Source organism: Phalacrocorax carbo, chromosome 6 (genome assembly GCF_963921805.1).
Source record: "Phalacrocorax carbo chromosome 6, bPhaCar2.1, whole genome shotgun sequence".
Taxonomy (NCBI): domain Eukaryota; kingdom Metazoa; phylum Chordata; class Aves; order Suliformes; family Phalacrocoracidae; genus Phalacrocorax; species Phalacrocorax carbo.
The window spans coordinates 20936464-20960886 of NC_087518.1; the positions used below are offsets into that span (position 1 = coordinate 20936464).

The 24423-nt window shown below is 52.2% G+C and overlaps 3 protein-coding genes across 8 annotated transcripts in view; 2 read left to right on the forward strand and 1 right to left on the reverse strand.

Annotated features, from left to right (window-relative positions):
• Window positions 1-26: 26 nt before the first annotated feature.
• Window positions 27-2470, reverse strand: INKA1 (inka box actin regulator 1). Its single transcript, XM_064454196.1, has 2 exons — window positions 2300-2470; window positions 27-955 (listed from the first exon to the last, which is right to left on the reverse strand). Exons 1-2 carry the CDS (start codon window positions 2348-2350, stop codon window positions 77-79), a joined length of 930 nt encoding a protein of 309 aa, XP_064310266.1. The 5' UTR covers window positions 2351-2470; the 3' UTR covers window positions 27-76.
• Window positions 2471-3594: 1124 nt separating this feature from the next.
• On the forward strand, window positions 3595-9481 carry CDHR4 (cadherin related family member 4). Its single transcript, XM_064455672.1, has 16 exons — window positions 3595-3694; window positions 3852-4048; window positions 4120-4282; window positions 4364-4449; window positions 4578-4673; window positions 5154-5257; window positions 5330-5466; window positions 5543-5708; window positions 5801-5951; window positions 6172-6274; window positions 6531-6746; window positions 6827-6966; window positions 7048-7192; window positions 7267-7469; window positions 7558-7697; window positions 7817-9481. The coding sequence occupies exons 1-16, from the start codon at window positions 3595-3597 to the stop codon at window positions 7842-7844; spliced, it is 2175 nt and encodes a 724-aa protein (XP_064311742.1). The 3' UTR covers window positions 7845-9481.
• Window positions 9482-10561: 1080 nt separating this feature from the next.
• IP6K1 (inositol hexakisphosphate kinase 1) overlaps window positions 10562-24423 on the forward strand; it is a 38209-nt gene continuing 24347 nt past the window's right edge. For 3 of the 6 annotated variants that reach the window (XM_064454184.1, XM_064454189.1, XM_064454190.1), the window contains exons 1-3: window positions 10562-10679; window positions 11174-11229; window positions 15602-15701. The gene's annotated coding sequence lies outside the window, so the exon portion shown is untranslated. Of the gene's footprint in view, window positions 10680-11173; window positions 11315-11520; window positions 12524-15601; window positions 15702-24423 lie in introns of those variants that run through there. The other 3 variants (XM_064454186.1, XM_064454187.1, XM_064454188.1) reach the window with 3 other exon arrangements.

Below are 24423 nucleotides of genomic sequence, written 5' to 3' on the forward strand. Positions count from 1 at the left end.
CCCCCCCATAAACGCTGCGCTAGCCATACCATACAAAACCAGGGTTTATTTACAGTGGAGAAGGGTGCAGGCAGGGCTAAATGTAGCCGATAACGTCGTTGCAGATGATGGGCTGGCGGCTGCGGCTGTTCATGAGAGCAGTGAAGCGGTGGAAGTCCGAGGCCAACTGGGCAATGTTGCTGTGGGACTGGTGGAAGCAGGCGCCCTTGGGCTGTCCCCCCAGTCCCAGGGGGCAGGAGAAACGCTTCGTGGCTTCACGGCCCCCTGGCCGGGCACTCTCAGCTCCCCGGGGCCGGGCAATGTTGGCCAGCTTACGGCGTACGTTGCCCGAGAGGCTGAGCAGGAAGGCAGGGGGCTTGGTCAGCCGGCGGGAAGGCTCAGTGGGGTTTCGGTGGTGGGATTCAGTGCCCACCTCAGGCAGGTCCATCCAGTTCTCCACCAGGTCAGCAAAGCAGTTGTCGCCCAGCACCAGGGGCTGCCTGTTCCGGCTCTGCGACAGCAGTGCCACAGTCCAGTCCTGTGTCTCAGCTGGCTCCAGCACCCGCCACTGCTCCAGACAGGCATCAGAGGTGGATTTGGGGCGGGGGCGGCGGGCGGGGGCAGCCGGCGGGGCCGTGGGGCCAGCAGAGAGCCGGTGTGCCCGCTGGCAGGGTGGTGGGTGCCGGCGCCGCACAGGTGCCTCCTCCTCCCGCCACGTGCCCCCCGAGGCCTCCGAGTACCCAGAGTCGAACTCCAGGCTGCGCTCGCTGCCTGGGGGGGAGCGGGCGGCTGGTCCCTCACCCTCCTCCTCCCCCCCCCCTGGCTCCACACTGCAGGCTGAGTCCGCCGCCGAGCCGGGGCGCGGGGGGCATGGGGGGCGGGGGGCTGGCCCCGGTGCCCCTCCAGGGTGGTGGGGCGCCTGCCGTGTGCCGTGCATATGTGCCCACGGCACCGCCCCCGCCTCCCGCTGGCACCGCTGGGGGGAAAGAGCAGGTCAGTGCGGTTGTCTCTGCCCCGCCCCGGCCATCACCGCGAACCCCCATCTCACCCCCCGTCACCCTATGGCCCCCAGCTCCAGCTCGGGGGTGGGCTTTGCTCTCGGAGCGGGGTGTGCAGCGGGGTGTGGGGAGCGGGGCACAGGTCCCGGCTTGCCTGCAGCCCCAGGCCCCGCTTTCCTGCGGCTCCTGCATGGAGCAGGCTGACGTGCAGCAGCATGTCGGGTGAGCAAGCAGGCACCCAGCCCTGGCTGTGCCTGCAGGAAATGACACAGGGCCACGGCATGTAGGCGCCAGCCTCCCCCCTGCCCCCCCCCGCTGGCCCCTCAATTCCCCCTGCCCCAGTGGGGTGGCAGCCAAGACACCCCACCAGCAAGACCCCACTCAGTGGCGCAGGGCCAGCGCAGCCCCAGGGCACACACGGGTGCTGGGGTGGGGTGCGCCTCCCATGTGTTGGCAGGGCCACCCCACCCACCCTGTGCCCTCCAGCCGGGGACACCCTGGGTGACATCAGGGTGCAGCCAGGCCTGTGCCCAGGGCCAGAGCCCCCCCAAAGCGTCGGGAAGCATGGGGGGCCAGGGCAGCTGGGGCTGAACAGAGCGTGGCCAGGCAGGCGCTGGAAGGGGCGGCTGGCTCCTGCAACCAGGCCACTCCTCACTCCTGAATTCCTATTGTCCTAACCCAAAAGCAGTGTGTTACGTCCTCTTTCCTTTCCACGCTGGAGCCATGGGAAGCTGAGCAAGAAGGAGGGATGGCTCCCCCATCCTGGTAAACCAGCCTCCTCCAGCTGGCCCTGACAGAGCTGCTGGCCAGGCTGTCCCTGTCCCCATCCCAGTCCCTGTCCCCCTCCCCACTGGCTGGGACCCTCTCAGTCGGCGCTGCTGGTGATGTGCCACCGCTTTGAGCTGCCCTGTCCTGGCACCAGCCAGGGACATGAGCACACCCAGCCACTGGAAGCTGGGTGGGCATGTGGCAGGCCCAGGAGAGCCAGCTGGGCCACGCTGTCACTGCTGGTCCCCTTGGGGCAGTCCAGGCAGGCAGCAGGGTGGCAGCTCCGGTGTGGCAGAGCTACTAGCACCCTGACAGCTGGACACTGTGGTCCCTGGTCACTCATGTCCCGTGGCCACCCATGTCTCACCGCCACCCATGTCCTGCTGGTTGCCCATGTCCCACTGGACACCCACGTCCCCTCATGCCGCCTTTGCCTTGCGCATGATGTCATGGCACTGATGTCACTGGCAGCGCTCTGACATCGCGGCAATGCCCAGGCGGTACGGCGGGGCAGGGTGGTCCCATCCCCTCCCGGTGCCCGCGGTGGCACTCACCCGGTCGGCGCCGAGCTGGCCCGGGCACGCGTCCGGGCGGGCGCTGTGCATGCCCGGCCCGGCCCCGCTCCCGGTCCTGCCGGTGCCGGTGGTGGCGGAGCGGCAGCGGAGCGCCCGCCCGTGCCCGCCGCCTCCCGGCGCTGCCTGGGCGGCACCGCCTGGGCGGCACCGCCCCGCCCCGCCGCAGCCAATGGGGCCGCCGTAACGTGAGCCCGGCCTGTACCGGCATCGGCACCGCCGCCCCGGGGCCCTGCCCCGCACCACCGCCCCGGGGCCCGGCACCACCCGGGCACCGCTGGGACAGGCAGGACCCTGAGACCCGCGGGCACCGGGGGTCCCGGGAGGCCTTGGCGGGAAGGAGGGTAGCCCCGGTACAGGGCCGCCGCGGAAGCACCCGCGGCCAAAATAGGTTTGGGTTTTGGAGAAAAGACAGGTGACCCCGGCCACAGGGCCTGCACTCTGCCAGTGCCTATTAATTGGGAACTAATACCGTTTAATGGGAATTCTGGGAGAAGCAGCTCTGGTTTGCAAATGAAGCAGAACAGGGCCAAAAATTAACTCCTGGCTAATTTTCCCAGTTCCCAAGTGTGCCGCGTGGCAAGGCAGCGTGGAGCAAAACACTGCAGAGCATCGCTGCCCACCTGCCCTGCACTGGCCAGGGCTGGCACCTGGGGGGTGTCAAAAGGCTGGGAGCAGAGGCATGCCAGAGCTGGGGGCACTGGGGCCGTGCCCTGGGGCTGGGCTGGCAGCTGTGGATGGCTGGCATGACGCTGGGCCAGGGCGGTGCCCAGCACCCATGGCAACGGGCTCCAGCTTGTCCCAAACATCCAGCAAGCCATGGGCATGCACGGGCGCCTCACTTTCTTCCTTCTGCACCTCCTCAGCCTCCTCCTCAACCTCCATGCCCCAGGTAGGCACTTAAGGCTCACAGCAGCAGGGGCATCCTTCACCAGACCCTGGGTAGGGGACTGAGAGGAGGCCACAGGGGACAGGCTTCTCCCAGTTCCCCCAATGTGTCTGGGGCTGACCCCAGGATGGGCAGAGGGGCCAGCAGCTGCCTGGCTGGGTTCAGGCAGGAATGGGGCATCACTGGGGCATCCTCAGGGCATTGCTGGGGCATTACTGGGGTATTCTTGGGGCATTGCTGGGGTATATCCTGGCACCACTGGGGCATCTCTGGAGCACCATGGGGGCATCACTGGGGCATCCTCAGGGCATTGCTGGGGCATTACTGGGGTATTCTTGGGGCATTGCTGGGGTATATCCTGGCACCACTGGGGCATCTCTGGAGCACCATGGGGGCATCTCTGGGGCCTCCCCAGGGCATTGCCAGAACACACCTGGCAGGCTGGGGTGACACTCTTCTCTTTGCAGGGACTTCCGTCAGAGCAGCAGGTAAGAGTGGGGTGTCCTGGGCCCTGCTGCACCTGGCAAGGAGACCTATGCCCACGTGGGTGCCAAGGTGCAGGATCAGGGCTACCTAAGCATGGCTGGGAAGGCCATCAGTGGCACTGGCCATGTGTGAGGCCGGTTCCCGGGGGTCTCCTGCCAGGTCTGCTTGACCTGCCGCGCGTGGTGACCCTGAGCGAGGATGCAGCACCGGGCACCCATGTAGCCAAGGTGACAGTGTCCTGCAGCAATGCAAGTGGCAGCCCCAACATCACCCTGCATGGCCTTGAGCCTGGCCACCCCTTCAACCCTATCGCCATCAGCACTGATCCTGTGGCTGCCACCATGTTTCAGGCAGAGGTGCAGCTGGAGGACAGGGAGAGGGGCAGGAGACCATGGGTGCCCTGCTGAGCTCTGTGTCCCCATGGCAGGTGACACTGCGTGCCGGAGCGGAGCTCAATGCCCACCAGGTGAACCAGTATGCCCTTACCCTGCGGGCCACTTGTCCTGGTGAGGATGAAGTAGAGGAGCGGCTCTTTGTTCGGGTGACAGCAGGGCAGGTACTGCGTTGTGATGCCCCCTTCGCCAGAGCAGGTAGGAGCTGGGGGGGTGTGGGGTGGCAGGGGCCGTGGGTGCCAGCCAGCACTGGGCTCCCTCAGCCATGCTGTGCCACAGGGGGAGATGTGGTGCAGGTACTGGCAGACATTGCCCCCCGGACGCCCCTGTACGCGGTGCTGCCGCAGCCACTTGGCGGGCTGATGGTGAGTGGCGGCTGCCCCGAGGTCCCACAGCCCCCACAAGTGGGAGCAGCTTTGGGGACGGCAGGACCCTGGGTGTGGAGTGGGGGACAGAGGTTCCCACCCTCCTCCTGCTGCCTGTCTCTCTGCAGTTCAGGCTCCGAAACCACGATACGCCCCTCACGCTCACCCACCGGGGCCTGGTGCTGACGCCTGCTGGTGGCTTTGACCCCAGCAAGGACAACCAGGTGGGCAGCAGCATCCCCGGGCTGTCACAGCCACCTCTCAGCTATCCTGGGCTTAGCCTCTCGTGTCCTGCTCCTCCCGTCGGGCACCGGTCTCACCCTGGCCCCGGGAGTGTTCCAGCCCTGTCCCCATCCCCAGCTTCATCCCTTTCTGCATCTTGAGTCCTGTCTGAATCCTCACCCCTTTCTTTCTTTCTTTCTTTCCATCCCCATTCTTGTCTCCAGGTCATCCTTATCTACATCTCCATCCCTATTCCCACTCCTGTTCCTGTTCCAAGCCCCATTCTTGTCCCTGCCTCCATCCCCATTCCTGTCTCTTCCCCTCTTCCTGTCCCCATCCTGTCCCTATTCCTGTCCCTGTTACTATCCTCATCCCCATCCCTACTCCTGTCTTCCCTACCCCTATCCCCACCCCTATGCTGATCCCTACCACTGTCTCCATCCCCATCCCTGTCCCACGGCTGCCCTGGCACTGCCCCGCAGACATTCAGGCTGGAGATCGAGGTGGTGGACCGCCATGGGCACAACTGCAGTGGGGCCCTGAGGGTGGAGGTGCTGCCATCACGCCGTCCCCGTGTCGCCTTCCTGTGAGTGGGGCTGGGCTGGGCAGGGTGTGCTGGTGGCACCATGCCACGCCACACTGCCTTCTTTGCCTGCAGTGAGCCACAGCAGTCCGTGAGAGTGCCAGATGGTACCGGCCCTTTGGAGGTGGTCATGCAGGTCCATGCCACTGGTGACAACGTCCGCTACACCATCCTGGCTCCCGCAGCGCCTGCACTTTTCACCATTGATGAGGGTGAGCAGGGCAGCAAGGTCCCCAGGGCCACCCTGTCCCTGTGCCTGTGCCTGTTGTGAGGCCATGCCATCTGTAGTGACAGGCGAGATCCGCAGCACCAGCCAGCTGGAGGTGGCCCATGCATACCTCCTCATACGGGCTTACAATGCACTGCACCCCACTGACCATGCCACCACCACGCTCAACATCACCGTGCAGGAGACAGACCGGCAGGCGCCAAGATGCATCCCAGCCCTCTTCGTGTACAGTTTGGGGCGGGAGTGGGGTACAGGGGATGCTCTGCAGTGCCCGAGGCACAGGAGAGGGAGCTGAGCTGCCAGCTGCCCCACTGCAGGTTCCAGGTGCCTGAGACGGTGTCCCCTGGCAGCACCCTGGTGACACTGAGGTGCACCAACCCCGCCAGCGCCAAGGGGTGCCTGAGCTATGCCCTTGAGGGACCCCCTGCCTCCCGCTTCCGCTTCCGCATGGAGGGGCCGCAGTTGCAGGTGAGCGGGGCCACAGGCTGTGCTGGGGACATAGGGGAGCCCAGTGGAACAGTGAGAACCACCTCACATGTGCTGTCACACTGGGTCCTGTGCTGGGGATCTCGGGGCTGTCGGCACCCCTACGCCTGCCTGTTCCTCCCCTCGCTCCCTCTTGCTTCCCTGGCATCGCAGTTTGCAGGGTACCCTGGCTCTGCCTGATACCCCTGACCTGGCTCAGCAGGTCAACACCACCCTTGACTATGACTCGGAGGCTGTGGCCGCTGTGGGCTTCCAGTTCACGGCCACCATCATGGTGACGGCAGGAGCGCAGCCCCCACGGACCAGTGAGTGCCTATGTCCTTGGGGGTTGCCCGGAGGGCTGCAATGGGGGAGGTCATGGGGGAAGTGGGAAAAGCCCTTCCTGACTCCCAAACCAGCAGATCACAGAGGAAATGTTCCTCCACTGCTGCCCCAAGACACCCACTCCAGGGGTGGTGCTCCTGTCCCCATGTCCCCCAGCCTGTCCCAGGGAGAGTGCATCCAGCCCAGTGCAGGCTGCAGGGTGGTACCAGTGCAGCTGAGCCACTGTGTGCCACACAGCCCACGTGCCTGTGCTCATGACGGTGACGCCTGTCAATGAATTTACACCGGTGTGTCCCAATGGTGCCGCCTTCACCGTGCCAGAGACGGCAGGTTTCGGCAGCACTGTGGGGCGCGTGGCTGGCACTGACCGCGACTACCCACTGGACAGCCTTGAGTACAGCCTGGAGGGTGGCTCCAGCCCCGCGCAGCCCTTCTCCATCGACACACACACTGGTGAGCACCCGGCCCCTTCCCCAGCCCCTGCTGCACCCTGTTGCACCTGCAGGTGTCCAGCAGCTTGCGCTGCCCTGCAGGTGAGATCCGTGTGGTAGGACCCCTCGACTACCAGAGGCAGAGGAGCTACAGGCTGATGGTGCGGCTGACGGACACCCACAACGACCTGAACCCAGCAATGCGGCGGAGCTGCGTGTGCAACGTCGCTGTGTACCTGCAGGTGCAAGTGCAAGCCTGTCAGGTGAACTGCAATGGGTGCAAGCACCATGAGTGCCATACCACCTTCCCCTGCTCCTGGCAGGCTGTGGCAGAACAGGTGCTGGTGTGTACCCCTGAGGTGCAGGAGCTGTGGATCACGGCCAGGTTGGGTGGCCGCCAGCCTGTCACCCACCTGGCATGCCAGGGAGGACCTGACAGCACCACGCTGGCATACACCATTGCTGGAGGTGAGGCATGGCCATGCCGCAGTACAACCCAATCTCTCACTGCTGTGTGGCACTGAACAGACCCTCTCATCCAGGCAACGAGGATGAGTGCTTTCAGCTGGAGGGGAACACCCTCTTCTACCTCCCTTGTGACTCGGCCAAGCCCCGCACCTTCATGCTGCTGGTGGAGGTGTGGGGAGGCCCTGGTGTCCCCCACCACAGCACGATGGTGGCACTGGTGGTGCATGTGACCCCCCGGAGCACCCCAGTGCCACCCAGCACCACCACCAGGCACATGGTGAGCAGAGACCCCTGGCCAGGCAGTGCTCCCAGGGCCGTCAGGCCCCCTGGCCCTCACGTGCCCCCTCACCCCACCACCTCTGCAGGTGCTGTGGAAGGAGCCACTGGTTGTCATGCGGATGGAGGCAGCATGGCACCCACCAGCCTGGTTTGTGGCCGTGCTGACTGTATCTGGCGCCCTGCTGCTGGCTGCCCTGGGCTGTGTGGCTCGGATCCTGCTCTGCAGGTGAGCCCCACCCCCATGGCACAGCATGGCATGACATGGCATGGCATGGCATGGCACGGCATGGCATGGCACAGCAAGCAAGGCCAGGGGCTCACAGCTGCCTTCTGCTACTTCTGCAGCAACCAAGACCCTGCAAGCTGCTGCTGAGCTAGAGGTGGGTGCTGTGTGGCCAGGGTGGTTGGATCAGTAGTGAGGGGCAGCCATGCACGTTGGCACAGGCCCCCATAGCATCCTCGCAGGCAGCCAGGAGATGTGAGGGGCTGTTTAATGTACCCTGTGTTTGGCTGTGGCCCCCAGGGCAAGGGTACAGTGATGATGGGAGCCATGGGTGCAGAGATGGTGATTTGGCCAGGGGACAGCCATGTCAGTGTCTGAGCTGGGGCAAAAACTCTGCGGTGGGCAGGGTGGGATGGCACAGCAGTGGCGCTGCTGCCTGCTGCAGGGCTGAATCCTGGTGCCAAGGCTGGGGCCACTGCAGCTCACAGGCAGAGCTCTGCTTTGCTGGGAAAGGTGCCCTGGGAGGAGGTGAACAGGCTGTACACTCCCTGGGAGGATGAACCAGGGGTGAGAGGTGGCAGAGGGGAGAGCCTGAGGAAGCCGGTCCAGCCTGTGCCAGGCGTCTGCATGGCAAGAAGGAGGCATGCAAGCCTGTGGGCAGGATAACAGGTGCCTCCAGCAGTGTAACAGCCTCAGGATGATGCATGGCTGCATCCACATTCATTGGTGAAGTCAGGGGCATGGTGCTTGGTGGCAGCAGGGCTGTAGTGACCATGAAAGGTAGAAGATTCAGGCTCAGCCCCTGCAGGCAGCACTAGCAGCAGGAGGGCTCCAGGGTAGCGCATCCTCCAAGCACAACAATGGTGTGCACTGGCATGTGGGGACATGAGCATGCATGCTGGCAGACCAGCTGGTCACTTTCTGGCATTGCTGAAAGGTGGTAATCTTGGGGGTGCACAGACCCTGCTGCAATCCCTTCGGCACCCAGGGACATGCCAGGGCCACACCGGCTGGGTAAGGAGACAATCAGGTAGGTGGAAGTCAGTGAGGGCAATGGGCTTGACAGGGTTCAGCTGGCAGTGCAAAGCCTGGCTGGTGACCCACTGCTGGCAGCATCCTTTGGGGTTGAGGCTGGGGGCCTGTCACTGGTGGTGTGCCCTCCCCTCACCCCCTCTGCAGCTCCTGGGATGTGACGGGGCAGAGGGGCGGTGAGGAGGAGCTCAGCCACCCCCACGCTGGCAGCCCAGTAAGTGTGTGCTGTGGTGCAGAGAGTGGACACACTGCCAGGGGTGCGGGTAGGCACTCTGGGGCTCTCAGCACCCTCTCCTGTCTCTCCTCTGCACAGGGGCAGTTTGATGGCCATGTCTGGGACCCATGTGAGTGCCCTGTCCCATGGCCTCTGCAGCCTTGGGCTGCATCCGTTGGGGCAGAGGTGTCTGGGGGACAGGAAAGACAGGTGCCAGGCAGCACTGCCTGGGCAGCACCCATGGGGTGAAGGCTGAGTGCTGCCTCCCATCTCAGGTACTGGCAGGGACTATGTATGTCTTCAACAGCATGACCAGGGCAAGGTGCTGGATCTGAGCGGCTTGACCCAGCAAGGGACACCCCAGGACCCACAGCTCCCCACAGGCCGCACTGGGCAGAGCACCAGGCACTAGCAGACACTCGTTGTGGCCCTTGGGCCTGGGAGGAGCCCACTCCATGGGCAAATTTGCTGCCCAAGGACACAGCCAGCCCCTGGACGCCCGCGGCCAGCACAGAACCAATAAATGGTGGCAGAGATTGCATCCACTGCTGTGATTTCTGTGGGGAATGCTGTGGCCAAGCAGTCCCACTAGCAGCTGTCTGGCTGTGGCAGTCATTTGTGCTGTTTCCAGTCAGGGATATGGGCGGCACAACCCAGGACCAGGATGGCAGTTACAGCAGCACCAGCCCTGGGCTGGGGTTGGCACTATGAAAAATGTGCCAAGGGCTTTGGTAGGCTCTTCTCTGGTCACAGCAGGGTCTCCGTAGCCTCTGGACGTGACCCACCCAGGACAGTCCTCTGCAGAGATGTGACCTGGGGCAAGAAAACTCAATCACGGGTAATTTTGAAAAACTTTTGGGTTGTGTTGCCTGCCCCCCTCCAGCTCTCCCTTGCTCAAGCACTCCCAGGTGCAAGTGGGTGGGACAAGCTGTCGGTCAGTGGAGGGGCGGGGTTTCTTAACTGGGAGGAAAAGTGGATTAGCGCCGGAAACCTTTATTGTGCCGGATGGGCGCGTAAACACATTCTACTCGCTGCTGCAAGGGGCCAACTGAGCACTCCGTGCAGTCTGGGGCCAGGCCTCTGTGGGGGAAGCTGGGTTTAGCCCAGCCGACCCCACAGGATGCACCGCACCAAGGGGGATATGCCGCCCCGTCGGGCCTCCCGCGCTCTCGGAGGAAGACGGATGCGGCGGGCTGAGGTGTAAGACCTGCCTCCGAGGGCGGCATCAAGGCGGGGGGAGAGCAGATCCGCACGGCCAGCAGGCTGCCCTCACAGGACCGCCTCACGAGGCCGCTCGCGCGCTCCCGTCACGCCTCACCCCGGCCCGGCAGGGCCCGCGCCCGGCGTGCCCATTGGCCGAGCGCTCCCCGCTCCTTTCGCTGGTAGCCAGTGAGGCGGCGTAGCCCGGCGGGGTACGGGAGGATATCACGTGTGGCTAACGTGAGCGGCCACCCAGAGGCAGTCCGAGCACGGAAAGGGGAGGGGCCGCTCTGCGCTTGAGTGACGGTGACTTTGACCTATCAGTGTTTCCAGGACGCCCCCGGCGGGCTGGGCTGGGCTTTGGATTGCCTCAAGGGGCGGCGGGGCGGGGTTTGGACCGCGCGGTTGCTATGACGGCCAGCATCGGGGCTCCTCCCTCTCGGCCGTCGCCATCTTGTTGTTGATTCGAACGGCGGGGAGCGGCGGTGCGGGCGGCTTGATGTCGCCAGCCCCCAGCTGGGCAGGCAGGGCCGGCCCCGGTGAGCCGCAGTGGGGCGAGGGCCCGGGGCGGGCGTGGTGCCGTGAGGGGAGGGAGGGGAGAACTGGGTACGGCCCCATGAGGGAGGATGGGGAGGAGAGAGCCCGGCGCAGTCAGGTTGAGGAGCGGGAGAGTCCCACGCGGAGGGGGGGTGCGGACACAGGCGCGGCCCCGTGAGGGGTCGGGGTGCGGTGGGGAACGGGTCCGTGGAAACCCAGGCGCGGTCCCGTGAGGAGGGTAAGGGGGGAGCCAGACGCGTCCTCGCGTTTTGGGGTGCGTGTGTGGGGTGAGACCCAGGTGCTTCCCCCTGGGAGGCCCGTTTGGGGCACAGCTGGCGTGGGAGGGTTGTCCCGCAGCGTGGGGGGAGCTCTGGGAGCTGGGCCCGGCAAGGGCAGCCCCGTGGGCAGCGCGGTGCCAGGGCAGGGCTATGCTGCTGCCGGGGACCCTGCCCGGCAAGCAGTTCGAGCGTCCCCTCTGTGCCCTTCCCCTCCACAGGAGCAGCGCGCAGGAAAGAGTTCGGCAAACCACGGTGGTAACATGAAACCAACATGGTGAGGAAGCTGGTGGGGTTGGGGCCCCTTCCTGCGCCCCATGTACTGCCACCCCTGCGGAGGAGGGAGTGTGGGCAGGCTCTGGGTAAGGCTGGCTGCCCCAGTGGTTACCGGAAGATGCCAGGCAGTCCCCAGAGGTAGATGTGCTCATGGGTTTGCAGACCTGGACTGTAACCAGCAACCGTCCCTGGGGTTTCCAAGTAGGACTTGGATGAGGAGAGGTGAATTTAAACTGGCTCAGTGTCCCTCCATCTTAAATGCAGGCCTTGCTGATTCAGAGCTTTTTCTTTCCAGCAATATGCTTTAGTATTTGCTGCCTTTCTCACTTCAGCCAGTCTTGCTGTGTTTCTCTTCCATCTGCTCTTCCTCCCTTCAGGTTCACCTGGCTTAACTTGGTATTTAGAGCTTCCAAAGCTGAATTCCAAGATTGGCCTTTGCTAACAAAGTGCTGAATAGTGCCAGAACAGTATGGGCTTGGGTTTCTGTTAATTCTTAATGTAATATTTCTATAGTTGGTAGGCTAATTTCTGTAAACGTAGTTGGTAGCTTGTCTCACAAAATAATGTACTAAATGTCTTGTGCAAGTCTTTTTGTGGAGAACTGTCACCTGCCACTGATATGCTGACCTACATGCATATGGACAGATTTTTGATGGAGAAAAATACTGTATTAATTCTTGTTATCTATCACTGAACGAAGACTTCGGTTTCCTTTTTACAGAAGTTCTGTCAGGAGCTTGGAAGTGTTTTAGAATTAGATATATGTTATTAGATGTTGCCACTATAACCTCAAACAGGCCTATTAGGGACATCTTAATCCTGTGTAACAGTTCCTCATTAATGAGATTGAGACATATTTTTCTGTGGCTGGGTTAGTTTAGCACTGACCTAAGGTAAGTGCTTTGTTTTGATGCTGGAAGGAAAGTGGTGCTTTTTGTAAAGATAGTGAATTCTGTATATAGTAAGTTAATATTGTGTTACTGTTTAAACTGCATAAAACTCTTGCTTTGTCAATGTTTTGAGTTGTCCTAATGTTAATTTTTTTTCTGGTAGCATTAGAGAGTGTTTTTTACCCTCCCCAGCTTTTTCAGCACAACCATTCCCAGGTGCATGGATGAACAGCCTATACCATCCTGGTCAGAGCCTGTTAGGCAGATCTGAAGTGTCCTTTTTGTGACTTTGCCTTTGTTTCCTAATAAGGACTTTTGGGAGAGCTGGGGACCCTCTTTCTGGGAGAAGTTGATGTATACAAGGTTATTGCCATAGGAATCTCCAGCGACCACAGGAGTGGAAGGGTAGGATATGCTGCTAGGGCCCTCTTCTGAACACTGTGTCTGTTTTCCCTAGGTTAATTTCTACTCTGGTTATCCAGTAGGCACCTTGTGGCAGTTTTGCATGTTTCTTACATAGAAAAACATAGAAAAAGAGCAAATGAGCACAATTCACTGAGCTGAGAAAGGGGACAGTTTCTAGGATCTGCTTCCAGTCACCAAGAGTTTTGGTTGTTCCACCTTCTGTGTGTAGCTTCAGTCACTTTAAGCTCATGTACGTATAGACTGCAACTAACAGGAGGTTCTTGCCCTGTCACTGGTGCCAGGGCTTTCCCCCCCCCCAGCTTTGTGGGTGCTTAAATGATTTTCTGGTACAAGGGCAATGGTGGGAACATGGGGCTAATGGTGAAGTGGAGTTAAGGGTAACCTGCACTTTGAGTGAAACAGTGCAATAATGTGTTTTTATATATTTATTCAGTTATAGAAAAATATAATTCTAAAATATGTATTTACATATATTTAAAAATAAAATGGAACAGTAGTGTCTTTCCTGCTGCTTTTGTGAATTGTATTATTGTACACTTCATCAAGACGACAGGACTGGGCACTTCTTGTAAAAAATATTCTAGAAAGCAAAAATAGATGTGCTTTGGGATCCCCTCTCCTGGCAAATTGTGTAGGTCAACTGACTCACCAGTTATTCTGTATTGCATTGCACACAGTGAGAAGTCAAGGTTAGAACAGCAAGCACTCAGAGGTGAAAAAATGTCCAGGCTGAAGTAGTATCTACACCCTTAATCAGTTAATTAGCCTTCTGAACAGGTATTATGATTTCTTCTTAATCATGCATTGTATGCTATTCTTATCCTGTCTGAGCTGCCTAGTTCGTTTCTCCTCTCCTTTCCTCAGCCATGTATGGAGCTTATTCATTTTGGGTGGAGTTACCAAACTCTGAAAATGTGACCTTGCTGAGTTTGACTAGTGCAGATGATGAACCCTGTACAAGCTTCGAGCTGTTTGACCACCTTCTTACAGGACATGGTCTCTTTGGTTCAGTGAATTGCCAGATGTTTGTAAAAAGGTTTGATCACTTGTCTTTCTAGATTTCAGTTTCTATTTCATTTCTCTGTGTCTAAAGTTTGTCGTACATCTGGTGAGTTCTGACTGGCGTACTGCGGTGTGGGGTGACACTCTCTTGGGGTTTCCATTGGAATAAGAAATGTAGGTGCTAAGTTTGAAGTTGAATATTTGCAGCCTGTGTTCTAGAGGAGGTATGCTGCTTCTGTCTGTGTTTGAAATGCAGATACTGAAGCCACAGAAAATCTGCCAGAAGCCTTGTTTGGATCATGCGTTGGTCATTGCATTGTAACCCAGGCACTTGCTGCTGTTGGGTTCCCCCAGTCTGCCCGTTGGGAATTAGCTTGAAACACATTTGAGACATGCATCATGGTAGAGTGTTGATACTGGCATTTACAGTCTCGGAAGTTAATACTGACAGAAAACTGCAGCCTGATTTTACTCTTGCGTTTGACAGTGTCACACCATCCGTCTTGGTGCTGGGCAGGGTTTAGATCTGAACTTGACATGCAGAGTTTGTGTGCAGCAGCTCAGAAGAGCTGTGGCTCTGTGCTTGCTTGTTTATATAATGTGACTTGCCTAGGAACAGCTGCTTTTACCTGATTTCTCAGTCTCTGAGAATGAATGCATCAAAAACAGGCATAGTAAATACAAGGGGTCCCTAGTGAGCTTGGAAATGGGTGAGCTAGAGAAAAGGAGTGAAAGAAGAAAATGCTAGAGAAACCTCTGCAAGAATCATGTCAAGTATTTGTACTGCTTGCTGTAAACTGAAGGAACCCTTCAGATGTATGGAGGAGCAGCTAGCAGTCTCCTTTCATGTTCCTGATGTGATGGGAATGCAGAGCAGGATGCTGGCGAGTGTTTAATCTCAGTTTTTTTGCTGCTGTCATAGGGGTGGTGGGTGAGGAAGAGGAAGTGTTTGTGCATGGCTGCTTAGTTTGTTTTGCAGGCATCGCCTGTATGCAGTACTTCTGCTGCCACATCAGAACAGCACCTGTTATTTTTGGCTTTCCCAGTGTGCTGTTCGGGTAGATGTACTTTCTAATAGATGCAGTTCCCTTAATTGGTGTGTTGGGGTGCCTGTGCCTCCTATATAGTCCACATGAGTGAAAACTACTTGGCAGATAATACTAAGGTGCAAGTAATTGGCCGTTGTTTATTTCTGTAGGCTTGTCTGGATGTATTTTGAGTGGCATTAACTGTGTGTGAAAGACAAGCTTCTTTAAGCTTTCTTTGATTTTACATAACCCCTGTCAGGATGTGGTCAGTTTCACAACAAATTATTTTATCCCCTTCTAGGAGTAAAGGAATAAGCTTTGCTTATAGGGTGCCTCTCTATCTGTATAATGCTATCCATGGCAGTTAACATTGCAGTTGTTTCTGTTCAAAAATAACATGGGCATAGCTGCCATAATTATATTAGTAGATGATCTGTATCAACCAAATCTGATAGAAGCAGTGAAAAAGGTTATGAAGATGTAATGTGCCTATCCTGGTAGGATGTTACTACGCATGGTTGAGAGCTCCAATAGATAAGCTGTCTCTGATTTAGCTTTTGTAGTTAGAAAGGTTCTCTTCCACCAGGTGCTGGCTTCTTCCCCCAGTGCTACTTCCCTTATATTAGGGCCTACAGCAGTGCCTGTTCAGCTGCCACAGTTTGTACTATGCTTGAACCTTTCTTCATTAACACCCATCAGTGTTTTGTGTACCTGGCCAGCCAGGTGACGAAGAGGCATATGTCCTGTTTTACTCCACCCGCTGGTTGGTAGTCTTCAGCTGATGGGTGGAGGAGGCAGTTGGGAGCAGCAGTCCCCTCAGCCCCAGTGGTATGTTTGGTAAAGACCATCTGTTGGAGCCCAAAGGAATGAGCCAGAGCATTTGCATCCTGAAAGGAGCTTGCTGTGAATTCTGGTCCCAGATGCGAGGGAAAGAGTTGCTCTCAAGTTCTGAGTTGATGAGCAAGTAAAGATCTAAATAAAAGCTAATTTAGCACTTACTAACTTGTTTCCATACAACATCTTGCAGGCTGACTTGCTTCTGGTGTCCTGCTCCCTCTTGATCGTGAGAGGTTGGCTCCATATTCCAGTGACTGCTCAACTGAGAGAGTTTGGGTGACATCTCTAAGGTAACCTTTTTCTGTTTTGTGCAGAATACATATGCAGCCACCTTAAATATCAGACAAAGAAATAAGCTGCTTGCTTTTTACCTCTTACTTTTTAATTTTACTCTTCAAGTAAGTATACGTAGATATGGTTTGTGGGAGCTATGCTCTTGTCTTTGGAGGTTACTAAAGGAACGCCAGGTGACTGCACTAGAACAGAGTAAAAAGCTCAGTCCTGTTCTATATTTGTTAACTTTTAATAAAATCAGTACCAGTTCTTTGTAATAAGAACTAAGCTTCTGAGATTTGGAGGGTAACTTATGCTCTAGCAATTCTGGCCATTTAGGTGGCTGAATTGTAGCTGAATGATCTTGCCATGACTTCGGGACTCTATCATTGTCTTTTTTTTTTCTTTCTGTTCTGAGGTTAGTTTGCTGAAAGATGATAGGCTGGCTTGATAGTCTTCCAGGCTGAAAGGGATTACCTGTGCTTTTCTAAATTTGGAAGAAAGTCTAGCATATCTGCTTTCTCCCTGTTCTTTATCAACAAATATATGACTCAGTAGTAGTACCTGTGGTATAAGCATTTGTTTGCCAGCAGACTCAAATGACCTCGTTTTCTTGAGAGGCAGTGTGATTAAATAGTGGCTGTGCTGCACAATTCACTTTTCTGGTGGGGAGGTCCCGGACCTGTGTGACTAATGGTCTTTGCTAGTTTGAAGTGCAACAGGTAATGGCTAAAGATGCCAAGCTTCACAGCTGCTTTCCTGGGGCAGGGAGAGGAGAGTTGCAGTGCCTCCTCTGCAGGGGATGCTCCTGTCTTTGTCACAGCTGACTTGAGTGCTGATCTAAATGTGAGCTATTGTATAGCTCATATATACTGCTGTGACATTTCTTGTTCCCCCGCCTCCCCGCAGTTTTGTGCTGAGCTGCATTTCCCCTGTTTTTTAAACTGCCAGAGTGGGTTTATGCAAAATATAACGTAATCTTTATTTCCAATCAGCATTGGCCACTGTTGGTATCGAAGTATTGTCAAGTGTTTCAAAAAGTGAATTTAGAAATCTTAGAAAGGCACAAGAAGATATGGCTGGCTGTTCTGTGTCCTTTGACAGTACTGTCTAAGCAGCTTAAGCACGTGTGGGGAGGCAGTCATGATCTCATTACAGCTAACTATAGGTGATAAGCAGCTTCAAGCACCAAAATCAGTGCACCAGTGAATGCGGATGTCAGTGAGTTATTTCAAGCAGGAAGGATTTGGGAAAGAAGCCTAGGGGTTCTACATAGTCCTGCGTCTTAGTGGCTGAATCAAACCAAAGAGTAACTGCAATGAAAATGTTGGAGCTATTGCAGAAGATGAGGTATTGTGCTCTTGTATTGATCTGAGTACTATTGTGGACTGTAAGAACACTGGTAAAGTCCTGGAGATTTGAAAGGCCCTGACAACGCTTGCTGCTTAGTGGAAGGTATATTTCACTTTTCCAAGCTCTGGTCTATGTGTAAAGCTACATGGTAGAGCTGAGGAAGGTATGCCTGACAGATTCATGGGGGTTGGCGCTCTCATCCCACAAATGTAGGGGGGAAAAAAGACCTTTTAACTTCAGTCTTTTGAGTCTGTCCCAAAAGAATTGTTAAAGCAGTCTGAAGCTCATTGTGTTGAAACACTACATATGCAGGTTGTTTAGATAGCTTCTTAAACATCCCCACGCCTCCCACAGTAAAACCCACATCAGGTTAATCTTGAATATGTGGATTTTACTTAGATTAAATGTGACCATATACAAAATGATTATGGATACTTGTACTTTTGCAAATATTGGAATGGCTTGCTTTATTTCCCATTGGGACCAAATATTTTAAGTATTTTTTCTTATACTGTGCAAGTGGTGTTTTCTTTGGTTGGGTGCAAGTCTTGTTTATGTAATTGAGGTCATAATATTTTGCAGTTCTTGCCAAAAGTGTTGACCTGAACACACTTTAATTTGAAGGTAAGCTAAATCTGAACCAATAAGTGTTGTCAGCATGCTTTATGCATCTTTATTTACAAAACAGAGGAAAAAAACCCAAAAGTCTACCTCCATTAGTTAGGTGGAATAAGTACCACTGCTGTGTACCATGTGGAATCTGAACAGTTTTCACTCTTTCTTCTTCAGGTGCTATGCATGTACTTCCCGCCCCACCCTCCTCCCCCCGTAATAGCAGCACTTGGGGTTTCTGTTTTTCCCCTTAATTATTCTTTGCTTTAGTTAAGTCAGATTGCAGGTATTTTTGTTCCTGTGGTCTGTTCATTAGTTGCATAGCATCCGTAGGACCAACCCTTTGTATGTGTTTCAGCAATTGAGAATACAGACAACTTGGTTCACCTAATAACAAAAACCAGTTGTCTTAAAAATTAATTCTGATTTGTAAATGCAGCTTGCCTCAAATATTCTTAGTTAAAATAGTTAAGGGTATTGTATCATTCACCAGCCAAAAGTAAACCAAGCTCTTTATTCACTGCAGTTAAAATATGTTCCTAAAAACTGGCAATTAAAGGTTACAAGCTAGATTGTGAAGCATTTCCAGGCTTTTTTTTGTACTTCATCCTATTGTGACATGACAACCAGAAGAAAATTCAAAACCTTTTGAAAATTCTGATAAGGTCAGTGTCTTGTGGTAGTGAGCTTGGCAGGATGACTCTTCTGTGAGTGCAAAGCAGTTTCTGTTGTTTCAGGTTTGCTGTCATTTGCAGTTTTCTTATGACCCTTAAAGAGAACTCTGTCTTATTTTTTACCCATAGTGCTTGTTAGTCTGTGTATTTCAGTCTGAGGGGGTATACTTCTGGCACTTGTATTCATACTGCATTGAACTGAAGAAGAAAATTTGAGTAGCTTTCCTTAGCTAAATGTGGTCCATGATGTATTGTAAACCAGATGGCTGTGAGAATACATTTGATTTGGCAGACTGATGTTTTGTAGAAGCTGCAGTGCAGTGTACCAGTATCTTTAGAGGAGTTTAAGGTGTGAAAAATCAAGGTAGCTTTTATACATGTGAGGCAGACCTGCTATTAAAAGCAAACTTGCCACAGTCTGTGTGTCTTCCAAATGAATGTGTGCTGTGCTTTTTTAGCATATGGGGCAAAAGCAGTTTGTTTATTTTCAAACAGATATATATAGATGCAGGTGCTGCACTTCAATAAATAGTTGCAAGCCAACTTGACAATAGATCAGGTTTAACAAATTATTTTCTTTTTGCTTTGGCTTTATAGCTCTGTTGCTTAGCCTCAGTCATTTTAAGTGGCATTCTAGGAAGCCTGTTCAAAAGAGCTATGAGCTCTACTTCAGCAGCTTAGCATTTAGATAAGATATTGGAAATCTGTGACCTGTAGAGTGTTTACAAGAACTTGTTAGCAGCTGTTGCAGTGAATAAGAAGTTAAATATAGGTTTCGTTTTTCTGATTCTTCACTTCATATGAAAACAAGGAGTTTCTCATTTCAGACCTTCAGAGCTGAACTGGCTGGTGTGGTAGAGTATTCCAAGAGGCCTGCTGTCAAGTGTCAGTGTATAAGGAGAGTAATAATGAAGATTTAGATTATTAAAGGTCCCTGCCTTTGGAAGGAGCTTAAGAAATGCACTAGGGTGCATTGTGTTCAGGAACTGCTGCTTTGGCCTGTAGGAGCTCCCTTCTCCTTGGATATTTCTTTTTGCAAAGCCAAAGTTATGCTGGATCCCTTGGAAGTGTGAGTTTGCTAGAAGGTGCCACCAAAGGATGGCAGTACTGGCTCCTGATCTGGTAAAAAGATCTTGTAGACACTTTTAAATGCCGAGTTTTGTTTTTTGCCTTTCAAAACACATAGCATCTCACCAAGCTGGAAGCTGTGACTAGCCATCCAATTCATGTATCCTCTGAGAAAATAGCCTTGCGTTTAGATTGCCTTTCATTTTCACTGGAGTAACTGGGTGTGTCTCTTAATTCTTTGACCTTTACCTTCCACAGCACACTGCAAGTCACAAAACAACCCCTGAGGTATTTTAACAGTTTTAAGATTTTCAGTATAAATGATTGAGAATCTTATGCTGATTCCCAGAAGAGTAACAGGATAACAAAAGGCCCTGATCAAAATCTCTTCCATGACCCTGAGTTATGTCATATATGTTTTGTTTTTTTAATGTGACGGGATGCGAGGGTATCCTTACATGAAATTCTCTTTAGAGTTGTAGCTAGTTCTGAATGAAACCTGCTACCTTAGCTGTAAGGGCCATCAGATACTATATCATATATTTTACTTATGTGCTAGCTTTGGTGTACTGTCTTTGTCTAATGGTGTACTGTCTTTGTCTAAAATATGTTTATGGCAGAAACGAAGTTATTTCCTACTCAAAACCAAAATGACATGCTACATCTCTATTTTCCATGGCACTGTTCGCTTTCTTGCAGCACCTGCATTGAGATATTTTTTTTCCCTAACATGGAGCTCTGATTTTTTCTTTCCTGAGTTTTCCTCTGTGTGTTTGGGGTTTTTTTGATTGGTTGTTTTTTCTTTTTCTTTTTTTTAGGGGGTTGACTGTACAAGAGAATATACTGTAAAGGAGAATATACCTTTGTTTGGTACTTTCTCATGAGAAAAATTACAATGAAGTGTCAAGTTGGGAAGTTACAGCTCACATTTTCTTGCCTGTGACCTGTAAGGGTCATCTGCTTAGGAAAATTAAACTGATATCAAGTAGGAGGCATGGATTTGCAATGTGATTATGTGGCTTTAACTCCCTGTGGATGTGCTTATAAGGTCATTTCTGCTACAAATGCTTGTGACAGCTGCATTAATCAGCATGTTCTGGCTCTGCCAGTGGAATCCCTTAATGTAGATACAGTTACAGTGATAAAACCACACTTTTAAAATAAAGCTTTTCTTGCTGGGGGCGTTGAGAAGGTAGACAGTGAAGCGAGTGCTCTTTTTTGTCATTGTGACTCACACTTTTTCCAAGGAAAGAAGGATTAGGTAGAAAAAGTAGGACCCCTAAATATGTCTTTTCTGGCTGAATTAATTTTTTCATCAGCAGTGTAAAAATAGAAGGGGTTGCAGTGGGAGAGGAGGGCATCCTCTATCAGTTGGTCTAATAAAAGATTTTACCTACGCCTACAAACCTGGTTAGATTTATTCCAGAGTGGGTGTCCAGTTGGCATCGCAGGGCAACGTGTAGTTCCCTCTTCTCATACAAGAAATATAGCTGTGTCCTGAGCACTGATAAAATCTGGAGTACTGTACATCTGACTGCCTTGGATTTCTCTGCCTCTCTGACCTTTTTCAGATGCTTGAGAAAGCCCCAAATTTTGTTTAACATCAGTGTCTCGGAACTATGTTAGCAGAAGAAACCACCAGATAACAGCTGCTCCTTCTGCTTTTGGCACAAGAATTTGTTTACCCGGGTGAAGTGAATTTGTTTGGGTAATCTTGCTTTTATGCTCTTAAGTCTTTCTGTGGAACTGATGTACTCCTAGTTTGTCCTTTTCTGTTCCTGCCATTTGAGCAGAAAAGTTGCTAAAGGGTTTGATTCTTCAGTGAAACAGCACCACATTTGCTTGAAAGAGGTGCCCTAATTTGAGTCTGTATTAATAAACTCAAATCAATTGTTGATGGCAATTTGTCAACAATGTTGATGACATAAATTCTTAAAATCTTGAGAATTTAATTATCAGGTAAGACTAAGTTGAAAAGGAGTGCAAGGGGATCATGGAAAATGAAATGATCACCAAGCTACACTCTTTTTAAAACAGTATACAGATAGTTTACTTGACTGTCCTGCTGTTCCTTTCTGAAATCCTGTTTTGCTGATGGCTGAAGTATACCAGGACTGAATGGTTTGACTAAGATCACTGAAACATTCAGTGGAGGCACCAAAACTAGTAGCCTATTCCTAGTTCTTTTCTTTCCATTTGGATGACCTCAGGTGGATTATGATTACCTGAAGAATCTCTTAACCAAATCAGCTGAGCACTTTACTGACCTGTTAAACTTAAGCATAGAGATGTAAGAATTGCTGTATTTCTCTTGGCTTTAAATGTTTTAAGTGTTCAGACAAAAGTTGTCTGTCCAGGAAAACTACATAAAGCCATTTGGGGCCTGCCAGCAAGTGTTGTCAGCTTCCCCATGTAGAAAGAGAAAAGGGTAGCTGAAGCAAAATGTATGTTCATGCTTTATCTTCACCGTAAGACTGAGAAAATTCTAATGTGTCTGCCCCTCCATTCACACTGAAATTCAGTTCTGACTGCTGAAATACCCTGGTATATCTCTGCCTGCATATGGGGTAGGGAAATTCCAGATTGCACGAAGCTGTGAAGCTTGCCGTTACTACCTTGCTTTACGTGGAGGGGTAGGTAGAGCTTATGCAGACAATGTATTAAAGTCAAAGTATTAATCTTTTTGTTCAAAGCTGCTGTTTATGTATCACCTGCAGTTTTAGCAGAACTTCTCAGGTCAGGATGCTACTCTGATGTGATCTAGTGGTGACAAGAGGCAGAGGTAGAACCCATGCTATGCCTAAGCATACATTTGCTTCTGGCCACAAGTGGGAAGGTGAGGGTAGTACTAATGTTTGCTTATTTGGATTTTAAGCTCGTTCTCTTTCTAACAGCATGAGTTGTACTGAATGGGCTTTGCTATTGCTACAGACTTCTTGAAGGCAGAAATGCCGTAGTCTCAGTTCCTTTAAGAGACAATTGCATGGAATCCCTTTATCTAACACTGTTCACTTCCGTATAATTAATTTTCAGACAGTTCAGAAAAGGGGCAGTGTATATATCTGAAGAGGAGATGGATCAGAGTGGTGTCACAGTCCACAGCATATCATAGGAATGGTAAAGCTGCTTTTCAGTGAGCTTGAAGAGAACCAAATTAAATGCTGGTTTTGAAGGGCCTTAAGGGTGGCATTAGCTTGCTTGTGCTGTTTCTTCATGGCAAGTTTGTGTTTGCTTTGATTCATAACTCTCGGACTTGATAGGTTTAAATCTAGATGTTGTCCTAATTCCTAGGAAACAAAACATTTGTGCTGCTTCCTGAGTACTGGAGCCAGCTTCTGCTCCTTACCAGCTGACTTTGCGAAGGGAGGGGAGAGCATGGAACGTGTCATTGCTCACAATGTGCTCTTTGGATAGAGTTCCTGGATCTCTACTGCAGGGTCAGTCTCTTCAAAATGAGAAACATTTAGCTTCACAGATGCTAAATGGCTGCTTAAGAGTAGCCATGCTCCCTCCTTCCGGAAATTCCCTTCTTGTCACAGCTGGGAGTGGGATGTGGGGTCTTTGCTTAGCTTTCCTTCTCAGTAGCCCACATGCAAAGCAGAGACAAAGAACAACTCTTTGAATAGCTGCTGAACTTTTCTGAGTAGCAGAGTATTGCAGGACTGCACTCAGGAGGTAAAGAAGAAAGTGTAGCTTTTCTTTTTAATGCTGCAAAACACAAAAATGCAGGGATGAACAGTAGCAGTTTTCCTTGTTAGCAGTGGTAGGAAGAGGCAGGTGGGAGAATTTTTCTCTTCTAGCCCTAATGAGGTTTGTTTGTCTTTTGCATTTAAGATCTCAACATAAGTAGGTGGGGTGGCAAGTCACTGCAAAGGGATTTTTGCTTAAGTCAGGTTTCAGTCAGCAGCTTAATCGAATGTAGTTTCCATAAGTTGTAGAGAAGGTTCATGAGCAGTTAATGCATATTGCACAAGTTTTGCTGTAGTTGCTATCTTTTATAGCTTTTTTTATTTTGGGGAAGTAGTGGAGATGTTGGGGTAAAGGATAGGGAGTCTGCATTGTAAATCTGCATTGTGACCTGAGAAATTAATTGGCTTAGTCGTGATAGTTGAGCTGTAGTGAATTGTTGGGCCATTTTCTGGCGGGCATGAGTTTCTGTCAGTGGCTTCAGTGTACGGGTAAAGAAAATCCAGGTTGAGTCTGTTTCTGCTGCTGAAGGAGAGGTACTTAATAATACCTATGTCTTTGCTGAAGGGACTCCTGCCTGAGGCCAAAGCTCCTTCTGTTTTTCTTTTGGTTGTTTGCCCAGGTAAACAATTTTATCATTGGAAATAAGAGACTGAAGTTTTCAAATCTGCCTTCTTTCCAGAAGGGGGCAGGGGAGACTTGAGAGTTCTGGAGTCTGCTAAAATGTACTTTTGTTTTGTGTTACACTTCCGTGCTAGCTTTCAGGCACAGCAGGCACTGCAATCCCTTTGGCAGTGTGAGCATGGCACAATGAGGTGCCTGCTCAATGCCAGAAGCCTGCAGCAATGACCTAGGCTGCAAGCGTTTTGTGTCCTTCAGTTCTCCTTTCTCTTGGGGAGAATTAGAAAGCTTTGAGTTTTCTCCTGCCATTCCCCTCATATGATACATTGAGGTATTATACATGTGAAAACCATTATAATATGGAGTCATCATAAAGCATCTCCTTTTCTATACCTAGAGCAGTCTGGCTAGTTGGTGTCTAACTGGGTGAGAGTCTTAGTTCCCTATTCCATCGTCTAAATTTTTCTTTGTAATTAAAGCTGAAAAGAAGCTTCTCTGTGACACCTTTTTAGGGATTTTCAGGAGGGCCTAGATTTTCTCCTTACAGAAGCTGACTTCCCTTTGGTAAGTTCACTCAACCTGGCCAACAGTGAGAATGAGGCTTTTGCCAAATGTTTTAGAAATGGGGTCATGCAACTCTCCAGCAAGCCGGTTTTACGTCCTGCAGGGAGATCTGTGGTTTCTTTGACAACCTGGAATATAGACAAAAACTCAGCTTTGTTAG